This window comes from Oncorhynchus mykiss, chromosome 2 (genome assembly GCF_013265735.2).
Source record: "Oncorhynchus mykiss isolate Arlee chromosome 2, USDA_OmykA_1.1, whole genome shotgun sequence".
Taxonomy (NCBI): domain Eukaryota; kingdom Metazoa; phylum Chordata; class Actinopteri; order Salmoniformes; family Salmonidae; genus Oncorhynchus; species Oncorhynchus mykiss.
Window position 1 is genome coordinate 48408965 of NC_048566.1, and position 25401 is coordinate 48434365.

Consider the following 25401-nt stretch of genomic DNA (forward strand, 5'->3'; position numbering starts at 1 on the left):
ACATAACGTTTTGCATTGTTGCCAAAAAGTTAAATTTTGGTTTCATCTGACCAGAGCACCTTCTTCCACATGTTTGGTGTGTCTCCCAGGTGGCTTGTGGCAAACTTTAAACAACACTTTTTATGGATATCTTTAAGAAATGGCTTTCTTCTTGCCACTCTTCCATAAAGGCCAGATTTGTGTAATATACGACTGATTGTTGTCCTATGGACAGAGTCTCCCACCTCAGCTGTAGATATCTGCAGTTCATCCAGAGTGATCATGGGCCTCTTGGCTGCATCTCTGATCAGTCTTCTCCTTGTATGAGCTGAAAGTTTAGAGGGACGGCCAGGTCTTGGTAGATTTGCAGTGGTCTGATACTCCTTCCATTTCAATATTATCGCTTGCACAGTGCTCCTTGGGATGTTTAAAGCTTGGGAAATCTTTTTGTATCCAAATCCAGCTTTAAACTTCTTCACAACAGTATCTCGGACCTGCCTGATGTGTTCCTTGTTCTTCATGATGCTCTCTGCGCTTTTAACGGACCTCTGAGACTATCACAGTGCAGGTGCATTTATACGGAGACTTGATTACACACAGGTGGATTGTATTTATCATCATTAGTCATTTAGGTCAACATTGGATCATTCAGCGATCCTCACTGAACTTCTGGAGAGAGTTTGCTGCACTGAAAGTAAAGGGGCTGAATAATTTTGCATGCCCAATTTTTCAGTTTTTGATTTGTTAAAAAAGTTTGAAATATCCAATAAATGTCGTTCCACTTCATGATTGTGTCCCACTTGTTGTTGATTCTTCACAAAAAATACAGTTTTATATCTTTATGTTTGAAGCCTGAAATGTGGCAAAAGGTCGCAAAGTTCAAGGGGGCCGAATACTTTTGCAAGGCACTGTAGCTCGGGCTAATGTTCCTTTCGACTCAGTAAGTCTTAAAACATTTTTTTAAATTTTTTATTGGTATGTCACTGTTATGAAAGTTGTATTGTCAATTTTGTTTGGTATTTAAACGCCACTTTAAACGTGTACATGACACTGCAACAAAATGTCCCCATGGGGACAATAAAGTAAGTAAGTAAAATGGAAGGAAAATACAATCACAAGGATCCACTTTTATAGACAATATACATACTGACAGCTCATTGAGCAAACAAAACAACCCTTGCAATATCTCAACTGAAATTACATGGGTCTAGTACTGAACTTTTTGTTGAAAAAAAAGTATTTGAATGGGAAGAGGCTGTCCCTGTCACCATGGTTACGAGGAGGGGATACTATAATATAATGTTGTTGGGTCTGTAACTTACCACCCTCCTTGTGGAGAAAAGCACCAGAGATAATTATAACACAAAAAGTAAGAAAAGATTAAATGCAATAATTCAGAACATGTGCCATTCTTACAGTATTCTCCCTGTACACCCAGTCCGAACAGTATGCTAAATTGTTAACGGGCACATAAGCAGGCAATGAAAGCTGTTACAATATTCAATGATTACTTTTCTCTAAAACTGTCTGTAGGCTAAATTAACAGGGGCACATAAGCAGACAATTGTTCTGCCAGTCGCATTCTGTTAAAGGTCCCCAAAGCACACACATCCCTGGGTCGCTCCTCTTTTCAGTTCGCTGCAGCTAGCGGCTGGAACGAGCTGCAACAAACACTCAAACTGGACCGTTTTATCTCCATCTCTTCATTCAAAGACTCAATCATGGACACTTACTGACAGTTGTGGCTGCTTTGCGTGATGTATTGTTGTCTCTACCTTGCCGTTTGTGCTGCTGTCTTTGCTCAATAATGTTTGTACCATGTTTTGTGCTGCTGCCATGTTGTTGCTACCATGCTATGTTGTCTTATGTCTCTCTGTATGTAGAACTTAGCTTACTGTTCTGACTTGGTGGTGCACATGTAGCTTATAGCCAGTTTTAGAGCAATGTAGGTGTCCAGGAGTGTCCTGTCGTGATGTGTGTTTTTGGTCCTGTATTTATTTTTAATCCCAGCCCCCATCCCCGCAGGAGGCCTTTTGGTAGGCCATCATTGTAAATAAGAATTTGCACATAACTGACTTGTCTAGTTTAATAAAATAAACTATGAAAGATCTTACAATGTGAACAGGTAAGTGGGCAATGAAAGCTGTTAAAATATTTGATTATTACATTGCTCTAAAACTGGCTATAAGCTACATGTGCACCAGCAAGTCAGAACAGTAAGCTAAGTTCTAAGAGGGGGAAAGGGACCACATTCTTAGCATGAGGCACATGGGCTACTAACTGCTTACTACACAACATACACTTAGTATTACTTTCTTAGCTACAGTGTACACATTTCCCTGACACATTACATCACTTATGCAGCAGCATACTAGACATAAACTCAGCAAAAAAAGACATGTCCTCTCACTGTCAACTGCATTTATTTTCAGCAAACTTAACATGTAAATATTTGTATGAACATAACAAGATTCACAACCGAGACATAAACTGAACAGGTTCCACAGACATGTGACTAACAGAAATGGAATAATGTGTCCCTGAACAAAGGGGTGGTCAAAAGTAACAGTCAGTATCTGGTGTGGCCACCAGCTGCATTAAGTACTGCAGTGCATCTCCTCCTCATGGACTGCACCAGATTTGCCCGTTCTTGCTGTGAGATGTTACCCCACTCTTCCACCAAGGAACCTGCATGTTCCTGGAAATTTCTGGGGGGAATGGCCCTAGCCCTCACCCTCCGATCCAACAGTTCCCAGACGTGCTCGATGGGATGGGGGGCTCTTTGCTGGCCATGGCAGAACACTGACATTCCTGTCTTGCAGGAAATCACGCACAGAATGAGCAGTATGACTGGTGGCATTGTCATGCTGGAGGGTCATGTCAGGATGAGCCTACAGGAAGGGTACCACATGAGGGGGGAGGATGTCTTCCCTGTAATGCACACAGCGTTGAGATTGCCTGCAATGATGACAAGCTAAGTCCGAGGATGCTGTGACACACCGCCCCAGACCATGACGGACCCTCCACCTCCAAATCGATCCCGCTCCAGAGTACAGGCCTCGAAGAAATGAGCGTTACACCAACGATAAACGCAAATCCGACCTGTCGGGTGAGACAAAACCGCGACTTGTCAGTGAAGAGCACTTTTTGCCAGTCCTGTCTGGTCCAGCGATGGTGGGTTTGTGCCCATAGGAGACGTTGTTGCCGGTGATGTAAGGCAGGTCCTCACCAGACAACAGGCCTATAAGCCCGCAGTCCAGCCTCTCTCAGCCTATTGCACTGATGGAGGGATTGTGCGTTCCTGATGTAACTCGGGCAGTTGTTGTTGCCATCCTGTACCTGTCCCGGAGGTGTGATGTTCGGATGTACTGATCCTGTGCAGGTGTTGTTACACGTGATCTACCACTGCGAGGATGATCAGCTGTCCGTCCTGTCTCCCTGTAGCGCTGTCTTAGGTGTCTCACAGTACGGACATCTGCAGTCCTAATGCTTCCTTGCAGCATGCCTAAGGTATGTTCACGCAGATGAGCAGGGACCCTGGGCATCTTTCTTTTGGTGTTTTTCAGAGTCAGTAGAAAGGCCTCTTTTAGTGTCCTAAGTTTTCATAACTGTGACCCTAATTGCCTACCATCTGTAAGCTATTAGTGTTTTAATGACTGTTCCACAGGTGCATGTTCTTTTAATTGTTTATGGTTCCTTGAACAAGCATGGGAAACAGTGTTTAACCCCTTTGCAATGAAGATATGTGAAGTTAATTCGAAAAATCCAAATATCTTTGAAAGACAGGGTCCTAAAAAGGGGGCTTTTCTTTTTTTTGCTGAGTTTATTTATGGTCTCAACATTGTTGTGCTCACTTAAACAGGAAGTTGGCACGGCTGTACTTCTTGTGGGCAAACTTCTCAATTACTTTCATCAAAATCTGGCATTCTCTGGATGAAGTCATGCTAGTTTGACAGCATGGCCAATGCATTTAACCTTTCCTGGACCATGGAGTTGCGTAAGGTTTTTATCCTTTTAAGGGTGTAAAAGTTTCTCTCGGACGGTTATCATCGGAGTGGGGATGATGAATTTGAGAAGACCGTCTCAGACAAGGCCTCCTGCACGTTGTTTTCGTAGAGTGATTTCAATAAAGAAAGGGCTGTCTTTTCGGTGTGCAGCTCAGGATGCCTAGACAGTGAACAGCTCCCTTTTCAACTTTTCCTTGTTTCCCATAGGCCATAGCTTTTTAGCACAGAATCCTTTAGTAGTGTTAAGATGCATTGTACGTTACCACTCATCACCTCTGCCCTGTAATAGGTTTGTGCAACCAGCTTCTCATTGACATTCAGTGGCGCTAGGACTTGTTTCATGGTGTTGGAGAGGCCAACACCAGTTTTGTCATTCACCTCTACAAAAACCTCTCACACACTGTTGTCTGCTAATATGTAGCGCAGCACTATTACCATCTGTGATTTACAGGAGACGTCAGTAGTCTCGTCTGCCTAGACGCAAAAGGAGTCTCAGATACCACCTTAGCTATAGCTTCTCTGTACACTTCATACATACATTCCAAAATGTTGTTTTGCATCGTGCTTGATGTTCCCTTTAAAATTTGGTTGGTCGACATAATGCCTTTGTAGCCTGTAATCTTCTTCACGCATTAGCTAAACAGGTGGCTCAAAACAGTTGGGGCTGAATGAGGCATCGCCACTGATTTTATACAGCAATACACTTAATTTCAAGCCTAGGACACTATAAGGACTGTGGTAAAATCACAGTGAATGTAGGTTTCCATGCCAACCTATCTTTTGCAACCAATCGAGCTCTGTGAGGTATCTGGCCAGTGCATAGTCTATGGGGAGAATGACAGTTTTATCTCAATTAGCCACGAAATCGCAAGTTTGAAAGTGACTGTTTGCTGGAAGCTGTGCAGCGCTACTTTTGCCGACGTGGGTCAGCCCCCTAGCAATTCGAGTTCCAGCCAATGAGCTTTAGCCCCTCGCCATTTGAGTGACAGCTACCAAGATGTACACCCAGCAGAGCAAAAGAGAGAGCAATGACGTGGTGCACATATCTGCTTGTGAGAGCTACTTTCACAACTACTGGCTAAAAAGTATACAAAAGTACCTGAGAATCTCTTTTTTTTAAATGGTGTGAAACCTAGTGGAGGCTTAAGCTTTGCAGAAATGCAGAACAATACTGTGAGCTCTAAAATTATTATACAGTGACACATTTTTTGTTTGTCTCTTATCATTTTGGATTTGAAATGTTACAATGACTGAGGTTAAAGTGAGGACTGTCAGCTTTAATTTGAGGGTATTTTCATCCATATCGGTTGAACCGTTTAGAAATGACAGCACTTTTTGTACATAGTCCCCCCATTTTACACATTCATTTGTGTATTGAAGTAGTCAAAAGTTTCATATTTTGTCTTCTATTCCTAGCAGGCAAATTTAACGTCAGGCTTGTGACTATAAACTTGTTGAATGCATTTGCTGTTCATTTTGGTTGTTTCAGATTGTTTTGTGCCCAATTTAAATGAATGGCGGGTAATGTATTGTCATTTTGGAGTCACTTTTATTGTAAACAAGAATAGAGTATGTTTCTAAACACTTCTACATTAATGTGGATGCTACCATGATTACAGATAGTCCTGAATGAATTGTGAGTGAGAGATTTAGACACACAAATATAATACCCCCAAGACATGCTAACCTCGCACTGTTACACCATTTTAGGGTATGATATTTGTGCGTGTAACTTTCTCACTCATCACTATTCACGATTAATTCAGAACTATCCGTAATCATGGTAGCATCCACATTAAACACAAACCCATTACTTTCGTACTTTCTCTGTTGAATCTTCTAGACTGTGCTGTAAATCAAGCAGATAATCCACATAAATGTAGGGGCATTGGATTCAAAATGTTGATGTCTCGTTCGTTGTGCCAGTGACTGACGCAACGATCGAGACATCAAAATATTCTGGACTGACTTCTGACGTTTTCCGCACCGGCTGTTTTTGCATTGCATGCTATATCACAACAGCTGATTGTCACTTAACTGTTGTTCAGAAAAATATTTCCTGGATCGACAATCGACAAAAAAATCGACAATATCCATAGGCCTAACTATCAGCTGGATACCAAATGCGCATTCAACAAGTAGGTTTATTAGCCTACGCATAGCCTATAGAAGAACCACGTAAGTTAGGTGACTTTCGGTCTAGAAGCATTTGATTTAGCAGTTGCATGCGTCATTTTGGATTTGTGTGCCCATGAAAACTGGTTTCACGGCATAGCCTAAAATATCAATATGAACATTTGATAAAGCGGTGCTGCCATTAATAGGGCACTATCTCATAGACGCAGCAAGACTTTTGTCCCGATGATGACCCATACGGGGTCGGAAGGAAATATCATAGGCCTAGTTTTGTTATATTGATAATTATCTTCTATTTATCAAATTGAAAGAAAATTCATTATTACAAGGTTGAAATGTATTTTATGATTTTTTTTTTTACTTAAAAAAACCTTACTTTTTACCCCATTTTACTTCCCAATTGGTAGTTATAGGCTTGTCCCTTCACTGCAACTCCCGGACGGACTTGGGAGAGGCGAAGGTCGAGAGCCATGAGTCTTCCGAAACACGACTGCTCACAGCCGGCCCACCACACAGTTGCTAGAGCGCGATGGGACAAGGACATGCCGGCCAAACCCTCCCCTAACCTGGATGACGCTAGGTCAATTGTGAGACGCCTCATGGTTCTCCCAGTCGCAACCGGCTGTGACACAGCCCGGGATCGAACCCGGGTCCGTAGTGACTCCTTAGACCGTTGCGCCAATCGGGAGGCCTGAAATTGCTTTTCTTTATGTGCATGTTTTTAATTAATTAGTAGGCTTATGGATGACATTTTAAGTTATTTGCCCAACCCTGTTGTATTTATTCCGTCTGAAAAGGAAGACCGTGAATGCAGCACATATTTATTTTATACAATAGTCAGCCCATATCAACAAGTGTGTAAATACAATATTCTTCCCATATGAACCATGTGTTTTAGGGCATTAGGGACCCAATATGAGAGCCTTCAGACCGGGTTAAACGAGATTACCCTATCGTTCCCCAGCCAATCATGCACACGCGGATGAAAGAGTCGCCGACAAAGGAGTTAACTTCTGCTGCAACCTTCGCTGTGAAATATAATGCGTTGGGGCGGTGCTTCCTGAAATAAATAATTGCTACAAATGTAATTACAGTAATAGCAGGTTGATCTGAATTCTGAAACCAAATGCTTTCTGTTTTTTCTTAAAACAATTCATTAGCCCATAGTGAATTGTTTGTGTTTTTAGTAGGACTATAGTCTTTTTTTATTGATAAATAGTTAATTTGTTGATGTTTGTTTTGTGTGTCATGTCCATGGACTTTGTTTGTATTAGCTGTGATTTTGGGCATGATAAACTGGTTACAACATTGACTATACCATTCTCTCTTAGCCCAAATTTGGTTAGTACTTCTGATTTTAAAATAATATAGATAATAAACTGATTAATCAATTGCTTTGAATATGGTGCGCCACAAGGCTCTATGTTTGGGGTCAGTGCTTTTTGAATACATTTAACGTAACCAGGGCCCAGATTCACAAAACCTTAAGAAATTTATTTTTAACTGACATTTTTTCCTTAACTATAGACTTAAGAAGAACGTTAAGCAAAGTTGCTATTCCTAAAAAGGTTGTTGGAAATGTTCTCGTGTGTCAGGCCCTGGCCATAGAGAGGTTTTTATTCTCTATTTTGGTTAGGCCAGGGTGTGACTAGGGTGGGCATTCTAGTTTCTTTATTTCTATGTTTTCTATTTCTTTGTGTTTGGCCGGGTGTGGTTCTCAATCAGAGGCAGCTGTCTATCGTTGTTTCTGATTTGAGAATCATACTTAGGTAGCCTTTTTTCCCACCTGGGTTTGTGGGTAATTATTTTAGTTACCTTACAGAACTGGTCGTTTCTCGCTTTGTTATTTTTGTTCTAGTGTTCAGATTTAAATAAATATCATGAACATGTACCACACTGCGCTTTGGTCCACTCCTTCATTAGATGAGTGTTACATTGTGCTATTTCTTATGTTTCTCTTATTAAGCAAAAAGGAAGAAAATGATTGAAAATAAAGTTATTGGAAACTCATGCTATTGAACATGTTTAATTCACTGACAAACTTCACCTGAAAGTTTCAGTATTGATTATTTTAAACCCAACAACATGTTTAAGAACAGTAATCTCAATAAGAAATATGCTAACATGATTGCCATTTGCTAGCTAGATAGCTAGCTAAAACGGTTGCCTAGCAACAAGAAGATATTTGAGAAAATGGTTTAATCTTAAGATATTGTTGAGGAATTGCACTTACGAACTTGTTTTCTTTCTTAATAAGCTTCTGAAGTTTTTGCATAAGAAGTGTTTTGTGAATCTGGGCCCAGGTCAAGAACAAATTACCTACCTCCATTTTTTTGGGTCAATGGCCGAACTCACTTGTTGTGTTGTCTGCCTCACACAGTTTTTTGTCTCTGCCTTGTTTGATCCATCTGTAGGTGTGCCCTGGTTCTCCACCGGGTGTTTGGGTGTGCAGCACTGACATGATCCTGACCATGCCGACTACCTTCAGTTAGATCTTCTCTACAATTCCATTCAGATCATATTTTTAAAAACCGGTCTCCCCCACTGTCCCTTAATATTATTTCTCTTCTGTCTTTCAGAAATGTCATGGGAGGGTTTTTCTGGGGTCCGTGTGTTGGCACTACCTGGTGATGTCTCTTACGCCGCCAATCATGGAGTCTACTTTGCTGATGAGCAGGTACATAACGTTTAAGGATATGACTCTTACTGAATGGAATGACAAACTCTAGATACAGTGCCTTCAGAAACTATTCACACCCATCGACCTTTTCTACATATTGTTGTTACAGCCTGAATTTAAAATGGATAAAATTAAGATTTATTTTGTCACTGGCCTACATACAATACCCCATAAAGCCAAAGGGGGTTGGCATTTGTAAAAAAAAAAAAAAATTTACAAATGTTTTGAGTCAAGTATTCAACCCCTTTTGTTGTGGCAAGCCTAAATAAGTTCAGGAGTAAACATTTGCTTAACAAGTCACATAATACGTTGCATAAGTGCAATAATATACATGATTTTTGAATGACTACTTCATTTCTTTACTCCACACGTACAATTTATCTGTAAGGGATGAATATTTTTCCGGAAATCTACCAAGTTTCAATACCGGGAATAATTCATCCCGAGAGTCCCGGGAAATACCACAGAAACTGTAAGTGCCTATTTAAAGTGTTTGAAACCAAGATATGGTCAGGGTTCTCCCAAAATAAGATTGCTGCTGCGCCACTTTGCCTTCTTAGCTGCACCTCCTATGTAAAGATTTCACAGCAAGTGAAACTGATATTTCGTAATGATAGAGTAGCTTTGATCGTCACTGACATTAATTGTGAACAGGCCTTTTATAAATTCAGAGCATTATCATGTTCCTTAATTATTTCAGCAGTAGGCCTAGGCTATCTCGACACAGAGCTTGCTCAGGACGCACAGAGCGCACCCCGAGTAGGCCATAGCGTTGTCGAATCATACAAACTTTGCAATGGCAGTTAAATAAAAGTCAAATCACCAAAGTTGATAAGTTTGCTAGATAACCTCCCATGAATGACAGAATATCTCCTATTTGTTAAAATCGAGTTGACGATTATACAGATAGCAGATCAGCTCATGAATAACATGGGAGATAAAGAGAGGAAGTTGTTTTAAATATTAAGGTCTCTTATACGGGGACCAGTTCTGTTAAAAATATCCATATCTACTCTCATACCGTTTGTTGATCACACATTCTCAAACGACGCTCTCATATGGGCAGCAAATGAGACAGCACAGAGAAGCAGGGGAAATGTTCTAGTGGTATTTTGACATGCGTAGGCGAAACATGCTTTGATAATGCAGTCTATGGATTACAGGATAATGTAAGGATTTTTTTTGTTTGATTATCAGACAGGCTTTTGGTCGGGAGTAGGACTGGCTACTACACGAGTGAAGCGCAAAATCCACTTGTATTATATGCTAGCAAAATGTCCTGAACAGGTAATATAATGCATGACCAAACTAGAATAAAGGTGATAATTAGCACTCACCTCAACTTAGCTAACATTTTCCCAGCCTAATTGTTACCAAATATCCAAACTGAGATTCAGTGAAGACAAAGATCTGACATTGATTGATTTATCTACACGGGCACCCCAAACTTGTCTCAATTCAGCCCAATGGTGCTGTCCCAATCAAAGAGGTGCTGAAATTATCATCTAGGTGACATCACACAAGGTGGTGACAATCTAGGTGACAACAATTGCTTTAAATTAGTACAACAGTTTGTATATGACTTTGGGAGTTTCAGTTTAAGATATAATTTAATACATTATTTTAATTAGATTAGCCTACATCATTCCAATATCTTCATCATTCAGTTGATCATAACTAAGGGGAGTTTTCCTCTCTCTGTGCTTTTTCAAGGCCCAATGGCTGTTTTCTCATCTCCAAACTGTGCTGCCGCCCGCCTATACCACATTGTTCTCAACACCAGTTTAAGTCAATATAGCTAACTATTTTCTAGAAATCGAGCTCATTTAATTTCTGTGATGTCGGCCCGGGCGTGGGCTCGGGCTTCAACTCACCGGGCTTGGATCGGACCTGGATTGAATTTTCCACTCTGATAAACTCTCGTTGGGTTCTAAGAATATGAAATATACTTATGTCACTGAGGCAGTGCTGAGGTTTAGAGGGTCTACACCAGAAGTTAATGGTTATAGGAGGAAGGTATATAGTGTAGGGTCTATACCAGAAAATAATGGTTATAGGAGGAAGGTATATAGTGTAGTGTCTATACCAGAAGTTAATGGTTATAGGAGGAAGGTATATAGTGGATGGTCTAGACCAAAAGTTAATGGTTATAGGAGGAAGGTATATAGTGTGTGCAATTTAAGCTTGGAATGTGCTGAGTGCAGGGAAACGATCACATGTGGCAGGCATTGATAAAGGGAGAGAGCCATGGATTGGTGATGGAGGGCGGTTGAGGTCAGGTCACCTTAAGGGAGAAATAGACGTTTTTTGCCTGTATCACCAGTGTCCTGCCTAGCAGTAAACAATGACGTTTGTACAGATGAGTAGGAGGGGACTCAGCCTATGAGGAGGAGGTAGGAGGTGGATGAGTAGGAGGTGACTCAGCCTATGAGGAACAGTTAAATATCAGTGCTTGTGTGAAAAATGTTTTTGTCTGAATGCAGCTATATTGGGAAGAATAAACTTGGTTAAGTGTTTTACTCTGAGAATTAGAACTTAACACTCTAAACTACATTCTGGTCTCGTGTGCAGTGTCAATTATGCGTGTGCTTTGAATTAATGGCGACTTTGTGTGAAGTAAATACGCTAGGCTAAAGGCTTCTATCCAACAACCTGTTTGGCAAAAAAATGTAGTGGCATATTATCCTATCTGCTGCTGTACATGTTGTGTATTTTGTGGTATTGCATTATTGCGACATTGAGGGAATATTTTTGTAATTTTCCTGTTTTGTAGTTTTTATTTTTTTTGGAAATGTGAAGAGGGATCCCGGTTACCTGTGTTAATCCCTAGTAAGGTCCTTCAGTCGAGCAGTGAATTTCATACACACATTCAACCACAAAGACCAGGGAGGATTTCCAGTGCCAGTGCCTTGCAAAGAAGGGCACCTATTGGTAGATTAGTATGAGGCCCAGTGTTGACTAAAACAGTTTCATGGCTGTGATAGGAGAAAACTGAGGATGGATCAACAACATTGTAGTTACTCCACAATACTAACCTAACTGGCAGTGAAAATAAGTAAGCCTGTACAACAAGGCACTACAGCAATACTGCAAACAAATGTGGCGAAGAGAATTCGCTTTTTGTACTGAATACGAAGTGTTATGTTTGTGGCAAATCCAATACACACATTACTGAGTACCACTCCATATTTTCAAGCATAGTGGTTGCTGCATCATGTTATGGGTATGCTTGTAATCATTGAGGACGGAGGTTTTTAAGGCTGTAACACAACAAAGTGGAATAAGCCAATGAATAGTTTCTGAAGGCACTGCACACCTTTCAGTAGGACAATAACCTTAAACACAAGGCCAAATCTACACTGGAGTTGCTTACCAATACCAAGACAGTGAAAGTTCTTGAGTAGCTGACAATACAGTTTTGAATTAATCTACTTGAAAATCTACGGCAAGACCTTAAAATGGTTGTCTAGCAATGATCAACAACCAATTTGACAGAGCTTGAAGAATTTTGAAAAGAATTATGGGCAAATGTTGCACAGTCCAGGTGTAGAAAGCTCTTAGAGACTTACCCAAAAAGACTCTTAGCTGTAATCACCGCCGAAGGTGCTTCTACAAGAGTATTGACTCAGGAGTGAATACTTATGTGAATTTGATTTCTGTATTTAATTTTTCAATACATTTGGAAACTAAAAACACGTTTTTACTTTGTCGTTATTGGTTCTTGTGTGTAGATGGGTGAGAATGTTTTTGTATTTTGAATTCAGGCTGTAACACAACAAAGTGGAATAAGCCAATGAATACTTTCTGAAGGCACTGTACACATTGTCTGCATGAAGATGATCATTCATAAGTAGTGCCAAATGGTGGTTTCTCTCTGCTCATAGGGTAGAGTACGTGACATCATCTACAAGGGGTCAGAGGAGCGGATTCGCCGAGCCGCACAGCCTGATGGGATGGTGCCACTGGTAAGTCAAAGATAGTGAATATAGGAAAATATCCAAAAACGTATTTTTCCCTTCAATAAAAAGTCATGGGAATACCTAGACGGCAGGTAGGCTAGCGGTTAGAGCGTTGGGCCAGTAACTCGAAGGTTACTGGTTCGAATACCCGAGATGGTAAGGTGAAAATTATGTGCCCTTGAGCAAGGCAATTAACCCTAATTTGCTCCAGGGGCGCTGGCTGACCCTGTGAAACAACCCATTTCACTGTACCTCTTGCGTGCACTGTATGTGATAAAATAACCTTGTTTTATTTTATGAGCCTGCAACACATGTAATGATGTAACTCCATTCAGGTGTCAGGGCCTGTGTTCTTCTGCAGGAGGGTAGTCGAGCGATTGCTGAAGGCCCATGTTACCCCTCCCCTTGACGGCTGCACGTACATGGGCATGGACTCTGGGGCACCACCCATTCAGGTATGCAGTCTTCATCTTTACCTCTCATTTCTAATTCTCATTTTCTTTACCTCTCTTGTGCCTGTCACGCTCCATGTCATCTTCTGGTTCAATTTCACTCTTCCATATCTTTGCACCCTCCCCCCTCAAACACGGTTCTGTTTTTTTCTAGGTTTACACAAAGCTGGTTTTATTCTGATACAGCCTTACAGCTGTTACATCCCTTCATTGTCTTTCTTTCCATGGTTATTTATTATCTGCAGATCTCCCTCTTCCTGGATTTGTTGATGTGTCTTTGCTCAGACCTGAGTGAGTCAGAGTTTGTGAATGGTGAGAGGACGGGCTGCAGTTCCCCCATCAGTCAACAGGGAGCAGTAGTGAGGAGCGCACGGGCCTTGCTATGGAGGATACTGAGAGGCACTACTCTCCATATGGGTATGTCTCTTTCTATGTGGTACATCATTCTCTGTACATGCCAAATGTGCCATCCTATTACAAGTGGTTCATAAGTGTGTTTGGTTTTCTCCTTGCAGTTTACGTTCCTGGCGGTTGCTACGACTACCTGACTCTGTCCGGTAGAGAGCACATTGGCCGCCTGACAAAGAAGGGGACAGAGAGAGACACTTTGTCACACATACAGGTACCGTACTGGCAGTGGTGGTCGGTGCCGTTTTTAAGATGGAGTATTTTCCTTGTTAATGAGCATGGCCTTATGTCTATTACAGCATATTGGATGACTGTCATTCATATTCCATTCACCCAGCTCAATGTAACATCGATAGGTTTAGGCTACTACATGATACTCATTTTCCCTGTGCCCATCATGAGGTTGCTACAACCTAGCCTATGAATGAAAGTTTACAACGTAGGTGCACAGGTCGAGACAATTTTAAGTTATCAAGGTGACAGACAGTGACACTGATCTAGGATGTAATCGTTAGTCCATCCGTTTCTATTGGACAAATTCAGGTATGTTCCGTTTGCTGACATTTTAAGAAAAGTTTTTCAACAGAATCGGCGGAACGAAGACGCCCCTGATCACACACAAACATAGATCACTTTCCTCCTTGTGTGTATATATATAATTCCTTCTCGCACCTTTTCCGTTCGCTTGTGGGCTTCAGCTTTCGGCTTTCTGTGACCAGGCGAAAAAAGCTTTCCAAGCCAATAAATCAAATCAAATGTATTTATATAGCTCTTCGTACATCAGCTGATATCTCAAAAGTGCTGTACAGAAACCCAGCCTAAAACCCCAGACAGCAAGCAATGCTGGTGTAGACGCACGGTGGCTGGGAAAAACTCCCTAGAAAGGCCAGAACCTAGGAAGAAACCTAGAGAGGAACCAGGCTATGAGGGGTGGCCAGTCCTCTTCTGGCTGTGCCGGGTGGAGATTATAACAGAACATGGCAAAGATGTTCAAATGTTCATAAATGAACAGCATGGTCAAATAATAGCTCTGGGACAGGTAGCATGTCCGGTGAACAGGTCAGGATTCCATAGCCGCAGGCAGAACAGTTGAAACTGGAGCAGCAGCACGGCCAGGTGGACCGGGGACAGCAAGGAGTCATCAGGCCAGGTAGTCCTGAGGCATGGTCCTAGGGCTCAGGTCCTCCTCAGAGAGAATTAGAGAGAGCATACTTAAATTCACACAGGACACGTGATAAGACAGGAGAAGTACTCCATATATAACAAACTGACCCTAGCCCCCGACACATAAACTACTGCAGCATAAATACTGGAGGCTGAGACAGGAAGGGTCAGGAGACACTGTGGCCCCATCCGATGATACCCCGGGACAGGGCCAAACAGGAAGGATATAACCCCACCCACTTTGCCAAAGCACAGCCGCCACACCACTAGAGGGATATCTTCAACAACCAACTTACCATCCTGAGACAAGGCCGAGTATAGCCCACAAAGATCTCCGCCACGGTACAACCCAAGGATCACATAAGTGACTCAACCCACTCAAGTGACGCACCCCTCCTAGGGACGGCATGAAAGAGCACCAGAAAGCCAGTGACCCTGCCCCTGTAACAGGGTTAGAGGCAGAGAATCCCAGTGGAACCGGCCAGGCAGAGACAGCAAGGGCGGCTCGTTGCTCCAGAGCCTTTCCGTTCACCTTCACACTCCTGGGCCAGACTACACTCAATCATATGACCCACTGAAGAGATGAGTCTTCAGTAAAGACTTAAAGGTTGAGACCGAGTTTGCTTCTCTCACATGGGTAGGCAGACCATTCCATAAAAATGGAGCTCTATAGGAGAAAGCCCTGCCTCCAGCTGTTTGCTTAGAAATTCTAGGGACAATTAGGAGGCCTGCGTCTTGTGACCGTAGCGTACGTGTAGGTATGTACGGCAGGACCAAATCAGAGAGATAGGTAGGAGCAAGCCCATGTAATGCTTTGTAGGCTAGCAGTAAAACCTTGAAATCAGCCCTTGCCTTGACAGGAAGCCAGTGTAGAGAGGCTAGCACTGGAGGAATATGATAAATTTTTTGGGTTCTAGTCAGGATTCTAGCAGCCGTATTTAGCACTAACTGAAGTTTATTTAGTGCTTTATCCGGGTAGCCGGAAAGTAGAGCATTGCAGTAGTCTAACCTAGAAGTAACAAAAGCATGGATTCATTTTTCTGCATCATTGTTGAACAGAAAGTTTCTGATTTTTGCAATGTTACGTAGATGGAAAAAAGCTATGCTTGAAACAGTCTTGATATGTTTGTCAAAAGAGAGATCAGGGTCCAGAGTAACACCGAGGTCCTTCACAGTTTTATTTGAGGTGACTGTACAACCACTAAGATTTATTGTCAGATTCAACAGAATATATTTGTTTCTTGGGACCTAGGACAAGCATCTCTGTTTTGTCCGAGTTTAAAAGTAGAAAGTTTGCAGCCATCCACTTCCTTATGTCTGAGAAACAGGCTTCTAGCGAGGGCAATTTTGGGGCTTCGCCATGTTTCATTGAAATGTACAGCTGTGTGTCATCCGCATAGCACTGAAAGTTAACATTATGTTTTCGAATGACATCCCCAAGAGGTAAAATATATAGTGAAAACAATAGTGGTCCTAAAACGGAACCTTGAGGAACAACGAAATTTACAGTTGATTTGTCAGAGGACAAACCATTCACAGAGAAGAACTGATATCTTTCCGAAGGATAAGATCTAAACCATGCCAGAACTTGTCCGTGTAGATCAATTTGGGTTTCCAATCTCTCCAAAAGAATGTTGTGATTGACGGTATCAAAAGCAGCACTAAGGTCTAGGAGCACGAGAACAGATGCAGAGCCTCGGTCTGATGCCATTTTAAAGGTAATTTACCACCTTCACAAGTGCAGTCTCAGTGCTATGATGGGGTCTAAAGCCAGACTGAAGCATTTCGTATACATTGTTTTTCTTCAGGAAGGCAGTGAGTTGCTGCGCAACAACCTTTTCTACAATTTTTGAGAGGAATGGAAGATTCAATATAGGCCGATAGTTTTTCACTTTTAGTGAGTTTGGTAACACAATAGAAGCCATATAATGACTACCAACCACTTCACACAGCCTGCATCATAGTCAACATACACTATATATACAAAAGTATGTGGACACCCCTTCAAATTAGTGGATCCGACTATTTCAGCCACACCGTTGCTGACGGGTGTATAAAATCGAGCACACAGCCATACAATCTCCATAGACAAACATTGACATTAGAATTAATTTACTAAAGAGCTCAGTAACTTTCAATGTGGCACTGTCATAATATGCCACCTTTTCAACAAGTCAGTTCATCAGATTTCTGCCCTGCTACAGCTTCCCCGGACAACTGTAAGTGCTGTTATTGTGAAGTGGAAACGTCTAGGAGCAACAACAGCTCAACCGCAAAGTGGTAGGTAACAAGCTCACAGGACTGGACGTGTAAAGCGTGCAAAAATCGTCTGTCCTCGGTTGCAACACTCACTACCGAGTTCCAAACTGCCTCTGGAAGCAATGTCAGCACAATAACTATTTGTCGGAAGCTTCATGAAATGGGCTTCCGTGGCCGGGCCACTGTACACAAGCCTAAGATCGATGTGGAAGAACCTGACTGGCCTGCACAAAGCCCTGGCCTCAACCCCATCGAACACCTTGGGGAGAAATTGGAATGCCGACTGCAAGCCAGGCCTAATCACCTGACATCAGTGCCCGACCTCACGATTGCGCTTGTGGCTGAATGGAAGCAAGTCCCCACACAAATGTTCCAACGTCTAGTGAAAAGCCTTCCCAGAAGAGTGGAGACTGTTATAGCAGCAAAGGGGGGACCAACTCCATGTTAATGTTCATGATTTTGGAATGAGAGCAGATGTCGAGCAGATGTCCACATACTTTTGGTCATATAATGTAGCTACTATGCTAATGCATTTGTAAACCCACTACAATCATGCAGTACAGTCAAATCAGCTTAGCAGTTACATCGGCGGGCCCCTTTGGCAATAAATTAATAAAACCTAAAGCTTACCTTGACTTGGAAGAGTTCCAGTGTTGGATAGCCATAGCCTGCTAGCTAACATCCTTTTCTGTTTTAGTAGGCTAAACTAGCTAGTTGCATTCAGCTAGCTCTTTCTCTCTTGCTTCTCCTTTATTCTGGAAGAAATTAATTTGTTCATCTGTTCAACTATTGTCTTTCTCTGAGTCAACTACTCACCACATTTTATGCGCTGCAGTGCTAGATATCTGAAGCTTATGCTTTCAGTACTAGTATGCTAGTAAAACGTCTTAATAAACTGATCATAAAGATATGGTCTTAACTGTATTTTTAAACCATATTTAGTTGATTGATGGAAGCATATAAGGAACAGTCCACTTTCCTGAATGTTAACTTGCAGACTTGTTTTCGAGTTGCTGTGCGTTTTGTTGCCAACCTATTTTGCTACCTGACAAATTTACGGTTTTTACTTTTTAATTACCGTTTATATATATATATATATATATATATTATATATTATATATATTATATATATATTATATATATATATATTATATATATATATATTATATATATATATATATATATATATATATATATATATATATATATATATATATATATATATATATATATATATATATATATTATATATAATATATATATATATAATTTTTTTATTTTTTATTTATTTATTTTTTTTTTTTTTTTTTACCTCAACTTTTTCACTCCGGACGCTTTATCTGTACACGATTCGTCAGGACCTCCAACAGCCGAAGCTAAGTAGTAACATTAACCTGATGCCTTCTAATTGCAGTCGCTGTACTCGCCTTACGGCGAGGATAGCTGTGCTACAAGCCCAGCTTCAGACGCAATCGCTAGGCAAGGGTAATTTCAGTGTAGGAAAGGATGAAACAGCGTCTGTGCCACCAGTAAGTACAGATAGTAGTATAAATCCCCTGGCACAGTCCCCGCAGATCGGACAACTTTCTCACGGTTTCTGGAAGGAAATGCTGTAGGAACGCTCAACCGGTGTCGCTCATTCAGCCGACAGAAACTTTCAACCGGTTTTCCCCATTAAGCAGCGGGTCGGAGTCAGAGGCCGAGTCTTCTCTGGTCTCTACTCCTCCCGTTACGGGGTCTGAGACGCCGAAGCTTCCCACCATTAGCTCTGACAAATTGAACTCTAGTCATTGGCGACTCCATTACCCGCAGTATTAGACTTAAAACGAATCATCTAGCGATCATACACTGTTTACCGGGGGGCAGGGCTACCGACGTTGAGGCTAATCTGAAGATGGTGCTGGCTAAAGCTAAAACTGGCGAGTGTAGAGAGTATAGAGACATTGTTATCCACGTCGGCACCAACGATGTTAGGATGAAACAGTCAGAGATCACCAAGCGCAACATAGCTTCTGCGTGTAAATCAGCTAGAAAGATGTGTCGGCATCGAGTAATTGTCTCTGGCCCCCTCCCAGTTAGGGGGAGTGATGAGCTCTACAGCAGAGTCTCACAACTCAATCGCTGGTTGAAAACTGTTTTCTGCCCCTCCCAAAAGATAGAATTTGTAGATAATTGGCCCTCTTTCTGGGACTCACCCACAAGCCTGACCTGCTGAGGAGTGATGGACTCCATCCTAGCTGGAGGGGTGCTCTCATTTTATCTACCAACATAGACAGGGCTCTAACTCCTAGCTCCACAATGAAATAGGGTGCAGGCCAGGCAGCAGGCTGTTAGCCAGCCTGCCAGCATAGTGGAGTCTGCCACTAGCACAGTCAGTGTAGTCAGCTCAGCTATCACCATTGAGACCGTGTCTGTGCCTCGACCTAGGTTGGGCAAAACTAAACATGGCGGTGTTCGCCTTAGCAATCTCACTAGGATAAAGACCACCTCCATTCCTGTCATTATTGAAAGAGATCATGATACCTCACATCTCAAAATAGGGCTACTTAATGCTAGATCCCTTACTTCAAAGGCAATTATAGTCAATGAACTAATCACTGATCATAATCTTGATGTGATTGGCCTGACTGAAACATGGCTTAAGCCTGATGAATTTACTGTGTTAAATGAGGCCTCACCTCCTGGCTACACTAGTGACCATATCCCCCGTGCATCCCGCAAAGGCGGAGGTGTTGCTAACATTTACGATAGCAAATTTCAATTTACAAAAAAAAAAAAAATGACGTTTTCGTCTTTTGAGCTTCTAGTCATGAAATCTATGCAGCCTACTCAATCACTTTTTATAGCTACTGTTTACAGGCCTCCTGGGCCATATACAGCGTTCCTCACTGAGTTCCCTGAATTCCTATCGGACCTTGTAGTCATAGCAGATAATATTCTAATCTTTGGTGACTTTAATATTCACATGGAAAAGTCCACAGACCCACTCCAAAAGGCTTTCGGAGCCATCATCGACTCAGTGGGTTTTGTCCAACATGTCTCTGGACCCACTCACTGTCACAGTCATACGCTGGACCTAGTTTTGTCCCATGGAATAAATGTTGTGGATCTTAATGTTTTTCCTCATAATCCTGGACTATCGGACCACCATTTTATTACGTTTGCAATTGCAACAAATAATCTGCTCAGACCCCAACCAAGGATCATCAAAAGTCGTGCTATAAATTCACAGACAACACAAAGATTCCTTGATGTCCTTCCAGATTCCCTCTGTCTACCCAAGGACGCCAGAGGACAAAAATCAGTTAACCACCTAACTGAGGAACTCAATTTAACCTTGCGCAATACCCTAGATGCAGTTGCACCCCTAAAAACTAAAAACATTTCTCATAAGAAACTAGCTCCCTGGTACACAGAAAATACCCGAGCTCTGAAGCGAGCTTCCAGAAAATTGGAACGGAAATGGTGCCACACCAAACTGGAAGTCTTCCGACTAGCTTGGAAAGACAGTACTGTGCAGTACCGAAGAGCCCTTACTGCTGCTCGATCATCCTATTTTTCTAACTTAATTGAGGAAAATAAGAACAATCCGAAATTCCTTTTTGATACTGTCGCAAAGCTAACTAAAAAGCAGCATTCCCCAAGAGAGGATGACTTTCACTTTAGCAGTGATAAATTCATGAACTTCTTTGAGGAAAATATTATGATTATTAGAAAGCAAATTACAGACTCCTCCTTAAATCTGCGTATTCCTTCAAAGCTCAGTTGTCCTGAGTCTGCACAACTCTGCCAGGACCTAGGATCAAGAGAGACGCTCAAGTGTTTTAGTACTATATCTCTTGACACAATGATGAAAATAATCATGGCCTCTAAACCTTCAAGCTGCATACTGGACCCTATTCCAACTAAACTACTGAAAGAGCTTCTTCCTGTGCTTGGCCCTACTATGTTGAACATAATAAACGGCTCTCTATCCACCGGATGTGTACCAAACTCACTAAAAGTGGCAGTAATAAAGCCTCTCTTGAAAAAGCCAAACCTTGACCCAGAAAATATAAAAAACTATCGGCCTATATCGAATCTTCCATTCCTCTCAAAAATGTTAGAAAAGGCTGTTGCGCAACAACTCACTGCCTTCCTGAAGACAAACAATGTATACGAAATGCTTCAGTCTGGTTTTAGACCCCATCATAGCACTGAGACGGCACTTGTGAAGGTGGTAAATGACATTTTAATGGCATCGGACCGAGGCTCTGCATCTGTCCTCGTGCTCCTAGACCTTAGTACTGCTTTTGATACCATCGATCATCACATTCTTTTGGAGAGATTGGAAACCCAAATTGGTCTACACGGACAAGTTCTGGCCTGGTTTAGATCTTATCTGTCGGAAAGATATCAGTTTGTCTCTGAATGGTTTGTCCTCTGACAAATCAACTGTACATTTCGGTGTTTCTCAAGATTCCGTTAATTTGAAGGGGTGTCCACATACTTTTGTATATATAGTGTATGTTGACTATGATGCAGGCTGTGTGAAGTGGTTGGTAGTCATTATATGGCTTCTATTGTGTTACCAAACTCACTAAAAGTGAAAAACTATCGGCCTATATTGAATCTTCCATTCCTCTCAAAAATTGTAGAAAAGGTTGTTGCGCAGCAACTCACTGCCTTCCTGAAGAAAAACAATGTATTCGAAATGCTTCAGTCTGGCTTTAGACCCCATCATAGCACTGAGACTGCACTTGTGAAGGTGGTAAATTACCTTTAAAATGGCATCAGACCGAGGCTCTGCATCTGTTCTCGTGCTCCTAGACCTTAGTGCTGCTTTTGATACCATCAATCACAACATTCTTTTGGAGAGATTGGAAACCCAAATTGATCTACACGGACAAGTTCTGGCATGGTTTAGATCTTATCCTTCGGAAAGATATCAGTTCTTCTCTGTGAATGGTTTGTCCTCTGACAAATCAACTGTAAATTTAGTTGTTCCTCAAGGTTCCGTTTTAGGACCACTATTGTTTTCACTATATATTTTACCTCTTGGGGATGTTATTCGAAAACATAATGTTAACTTTCACTGCTATGCGGATGACACACAGCTGTACATTTCAATGAAACATGGTGAAGCCCCAAAATTGCCCTTGCTAGAAGAATGTGTTTCAGACATAAGGAAGTGGATGGCTGCAAACTTTCTACTTTTAAACTCGGACAAAACAGAGATGCTTGTTCTAGGTCCCAAGAAACAAAGAGATCTTCTGTTGAATCTGACAATTAATCTTAGTGGTTGTACAGTCGTCTCAAATAAAACTGTGAAGGACCTCGTGTTACTCTGGACCCTGATCTCTCTTTTGAAGAACATATCAAGACCATTTCAAGGACAGCTTTTTTCCATCTACGTAACATTGCAAAAATCAGAAACTTTCTGTCCAAAAATGATGCAGAAAAATGAATCCATGCTTTTGTCACTTCTAGGTTAGACAACTGCAATGCTCTACTTTCCGGCTACCCGGATAAAGCACTAAATAAACTTCAGTTAGTGCTAAATACGGCTGCTAGAATCCTGACTAGAACCAAAAAAATTGATCATATTACTCCAGTGCTAGCCTCTCTACACTGGCTTCCTGTCAAGGCAAGGGCTGATTTCAAGGTTTTACTGCTAGCCTACAAAGCATTACATGGGCTTGCTCCTACCTATCTCTCTGATTTGGTCCTGCCGTACATACCTACACGTACGCTACGGTCACAAGACGCAGGCCTCCTAATTGTCCCTAGAATTTCTAAGCAAACAGCTGGAGGCAGGGCTTTCTCCTATAGAGCTCCATTTTTATGGAACGGTCTGCCTACCCATGTCAGAGACGCAAACTCGGTCTCAACCTTTAAGTCTCTACTGAAGACTCATCTCTTCAGTGGGTCATATGATTGAGTGTAGTCTGGCCCAGGAGTGGGAGGGTGAACGGAAAGGCTCTGGAGCAACGAACCGCCCTTGCTGTCTCTGCCTGGCCGGTTCCCCTCTTTCCACTGGGATTCTCTGCCTCTAACCCTATTACAGGGGCTGAGTCACTGGCTTACTGGGGCTCTCTCATGCCGTCCCTGGAGGGGGTGCGTCACCTGAGTGGGTTGATTCACTGATGTGGTCATCCTGTCTGGGTTGCCCCCCCCCCCCCCCTTGGGTTGTGCCGTGGCGGAGGTCTTTGTGGGCTATACTCAGCCTTGTCTCAGGATGGTAAGTTGGTGGTTGAAGATATCCTTCTAGTGGTGTGGGGGCTGTGCTTTGGCAAAGTGGGTGGGGTTATATCCTTCCTGTTTGGCCCTGTCCGGGGGTGTCCTCGGATGGGGCCACAGTGTCTCCTGACCCTTCCTGTCTCAGCCTCCAGTATTTATGCTGCAGTAGTTTATGTGTCGGGGGGCTAGGGTCAGTTTGTTATATATGGAGTACTTCTCCTGTCCTATTCGGTGTCCTGTGTGAATCTAAGTGTGCGTTCTCTAATTCTCTCCTTCTCTCTTTCTTTCTCTCTCTCGGAGGACCTGAGCCCTAGGACCATGCCCCAGGACTACCTGACATGATGACTCCTTGTTGTCCCCAGTCCACCTGGCCGTGCTGCTGGTCCAGTTTCAACTGTTCTGCCTTATTATTATTCGACCATGCTGGTCATTTATGAACATTTGAACATCTTGGCCATGTTCTGTTATAATCTCCACCCAGCACAGCCAGAAGAGGACTGGCCATCCCACATATGCTCTCTCTAATTCTCTCTTTCTTTCTCTCTCTCGGAGGACCTGAGCCCTAGGAGCATGCCCCAGGAATACCTGACACGATGACTCCTTGCTGTCCCCAGTCCACCTGACTGTGCTGCTGCTCCAGTTTAAACTGTTCTGCCTTATTATTATTCGACCATGCTGGTCATTTATGAACATTTGAACATCTTGGCCATGTTCTGTTATAATCTCCACCCGGCACAGCCAGAAGAGGACTGGCCACCCCACATAGCCTGGTTCCTCTCTAGGTTTCTTCCTAGGTTTTGGCCTTTCTAGGGAGTTTTTCCTAGCCACCGTGCTTCTACACCTGCATTGCTTGCTGTTTGGGGTTTTAGGCTGGGTTTCTGTACAGCACTTTGAGATATCAGCTGATGTACGAAGGGCTATATAAATAAATGTGATTATGATAATTTGATTATGCTTTCAGTACTAGATTCATTCTGCAATCCTTTGATTGGGTGGACAACATGTCAGTTCATGCTGCAGGAGCTCTGATAGGTTGTAAGTCTATTGAAGGGGGTGAAAACCAAGAGCCTCCTAGGTTTTTTATTGAAGTCAATGTACCCAGAGGACAGAAGCTAGCTTTCCTCCGGCTCCACCAAGTGCTGCTAAAGCTACTGTAGACCTTCATGGCAGAATAGTGTTTTTTTAAATCAATTATTTGGTGACTTGTGAATATATTTAGAATAGTTTTAACTAAAAAGGATCACTGTTTTATTGTTTCACTATTTTATTTTTATGACATTTTCTGAGGAGCATGGTCTTCCTCTTCCTCCTCTTAGGATCTTCCACTACGTACTAGGTAACCCTTCACTCGTAAGGTCTACATAAAGCTGCCATAAACGTGTCAGGAACAATAAATTGAATTGATCCCAACCTTGGTCACAACCCTGGACCCAACCCTGGACCAAGTATTGTGTGTGTTTAATATCTGTCCATGTATTTCTGTCTGTGTTGTCCTCAGAATACTCAGTGTGTGAGTGATGGAGGCAGGGTGATCAACAGTGTTCTGGAGGGGGACGTCATTGTTGCGTCAGGAGCAGTTATCCAGCACTGCCACCTTCAGGTCTGGAGGAACTCAAACATAGAATAAAATGTGTATTTAAAACATTTATTTCACTGTGTCCCCGTATGCTTGGATGTTGTATGACCTTTGACCTCTTTTCCCAGGGACCAATGGATGTGCATTCAGGTTGTTTACTCTCAGGCCTGGAAGTGACCTCATCTTCGCACATCCAGCAGCTGGCCTTAACCAATGACCACATCATCCAAGGGCACCACATACAACTGGGAGAGATGAAGATTACTGTTTATACAGTGCTGGGGGCTTACGATGATCTTAAGGTAGCAGGGCGCTGTCTTCTCTCTCCTCCTCCCTTCCACCTTCTTTAGATATTTCACCATCTGAATGGTAGGACTGTGGACAGAGGCTGTTTAGAATGTCTGTTTGTCTCTTACAGACTTTGCCTTCCCATAGGTTTCATGCAATGACGATGGTGCCACCTTTCTGAATCACAGATGGAGTGACCTCTACAGCCGCACTGGAATACAGTAAGCATGTTAGCTTGATTGCTAACCTACTCTGCTCATGATTTGGACCCTTG

At 42.3% G+C, this 25401-nt stretch overlaps 1 protein-coding gene and 1 long non-coding RNA gene across 2 annotated transcripts in view; both read left to right on the forward strand.

Annotated features, from left to right (window-relative positions):
• fcsk (fucose kinase) overlaps positions 1–25401 on the forward strand; it is a 52805-nt gene that overhangs the window by 13982 nt on the left and 13422 nt on the right. Inside the window, exons 5-13 of the mRNA XM_021564195.2 lie at positions 8537–8609; positions 8702–8799; positions 12687–12767; positions 13097–13216; positions 13459–13630; positions 13729–13835; positions 24762–24863; positions 24968–25141; positions 25275–25348. Coding sequence (XP_021419870.2) covers positions 8537–8609; positions 8702–8799; positions 12687–12767; positions 13097–13216; positions 13459–13630; positions 13729–13835; positions 24762–24863; positions 24968–25141; positions 25275–25348 — 1001 coding nt within the window. The remainder of the gene's footprint in view (positions 1–8536; positions 8610–8701; positions 8800–12686; positions 12768–13096; positions 13217–13458; positions 13631–13728; positions 13836–24761; positions 24864–24967; positions 25142–25274; positions 25349–25401) is intronic.
• On the forward strand, positions 3743–8094 carry LOC118940424. The gene is made up of 2 exons (XR_005036978.1): positions 3743–6124; positions 6530–8094. It is a non-coding gene; the product is annotated as an uncharacterized LOC118940424 (long non-coding RNA).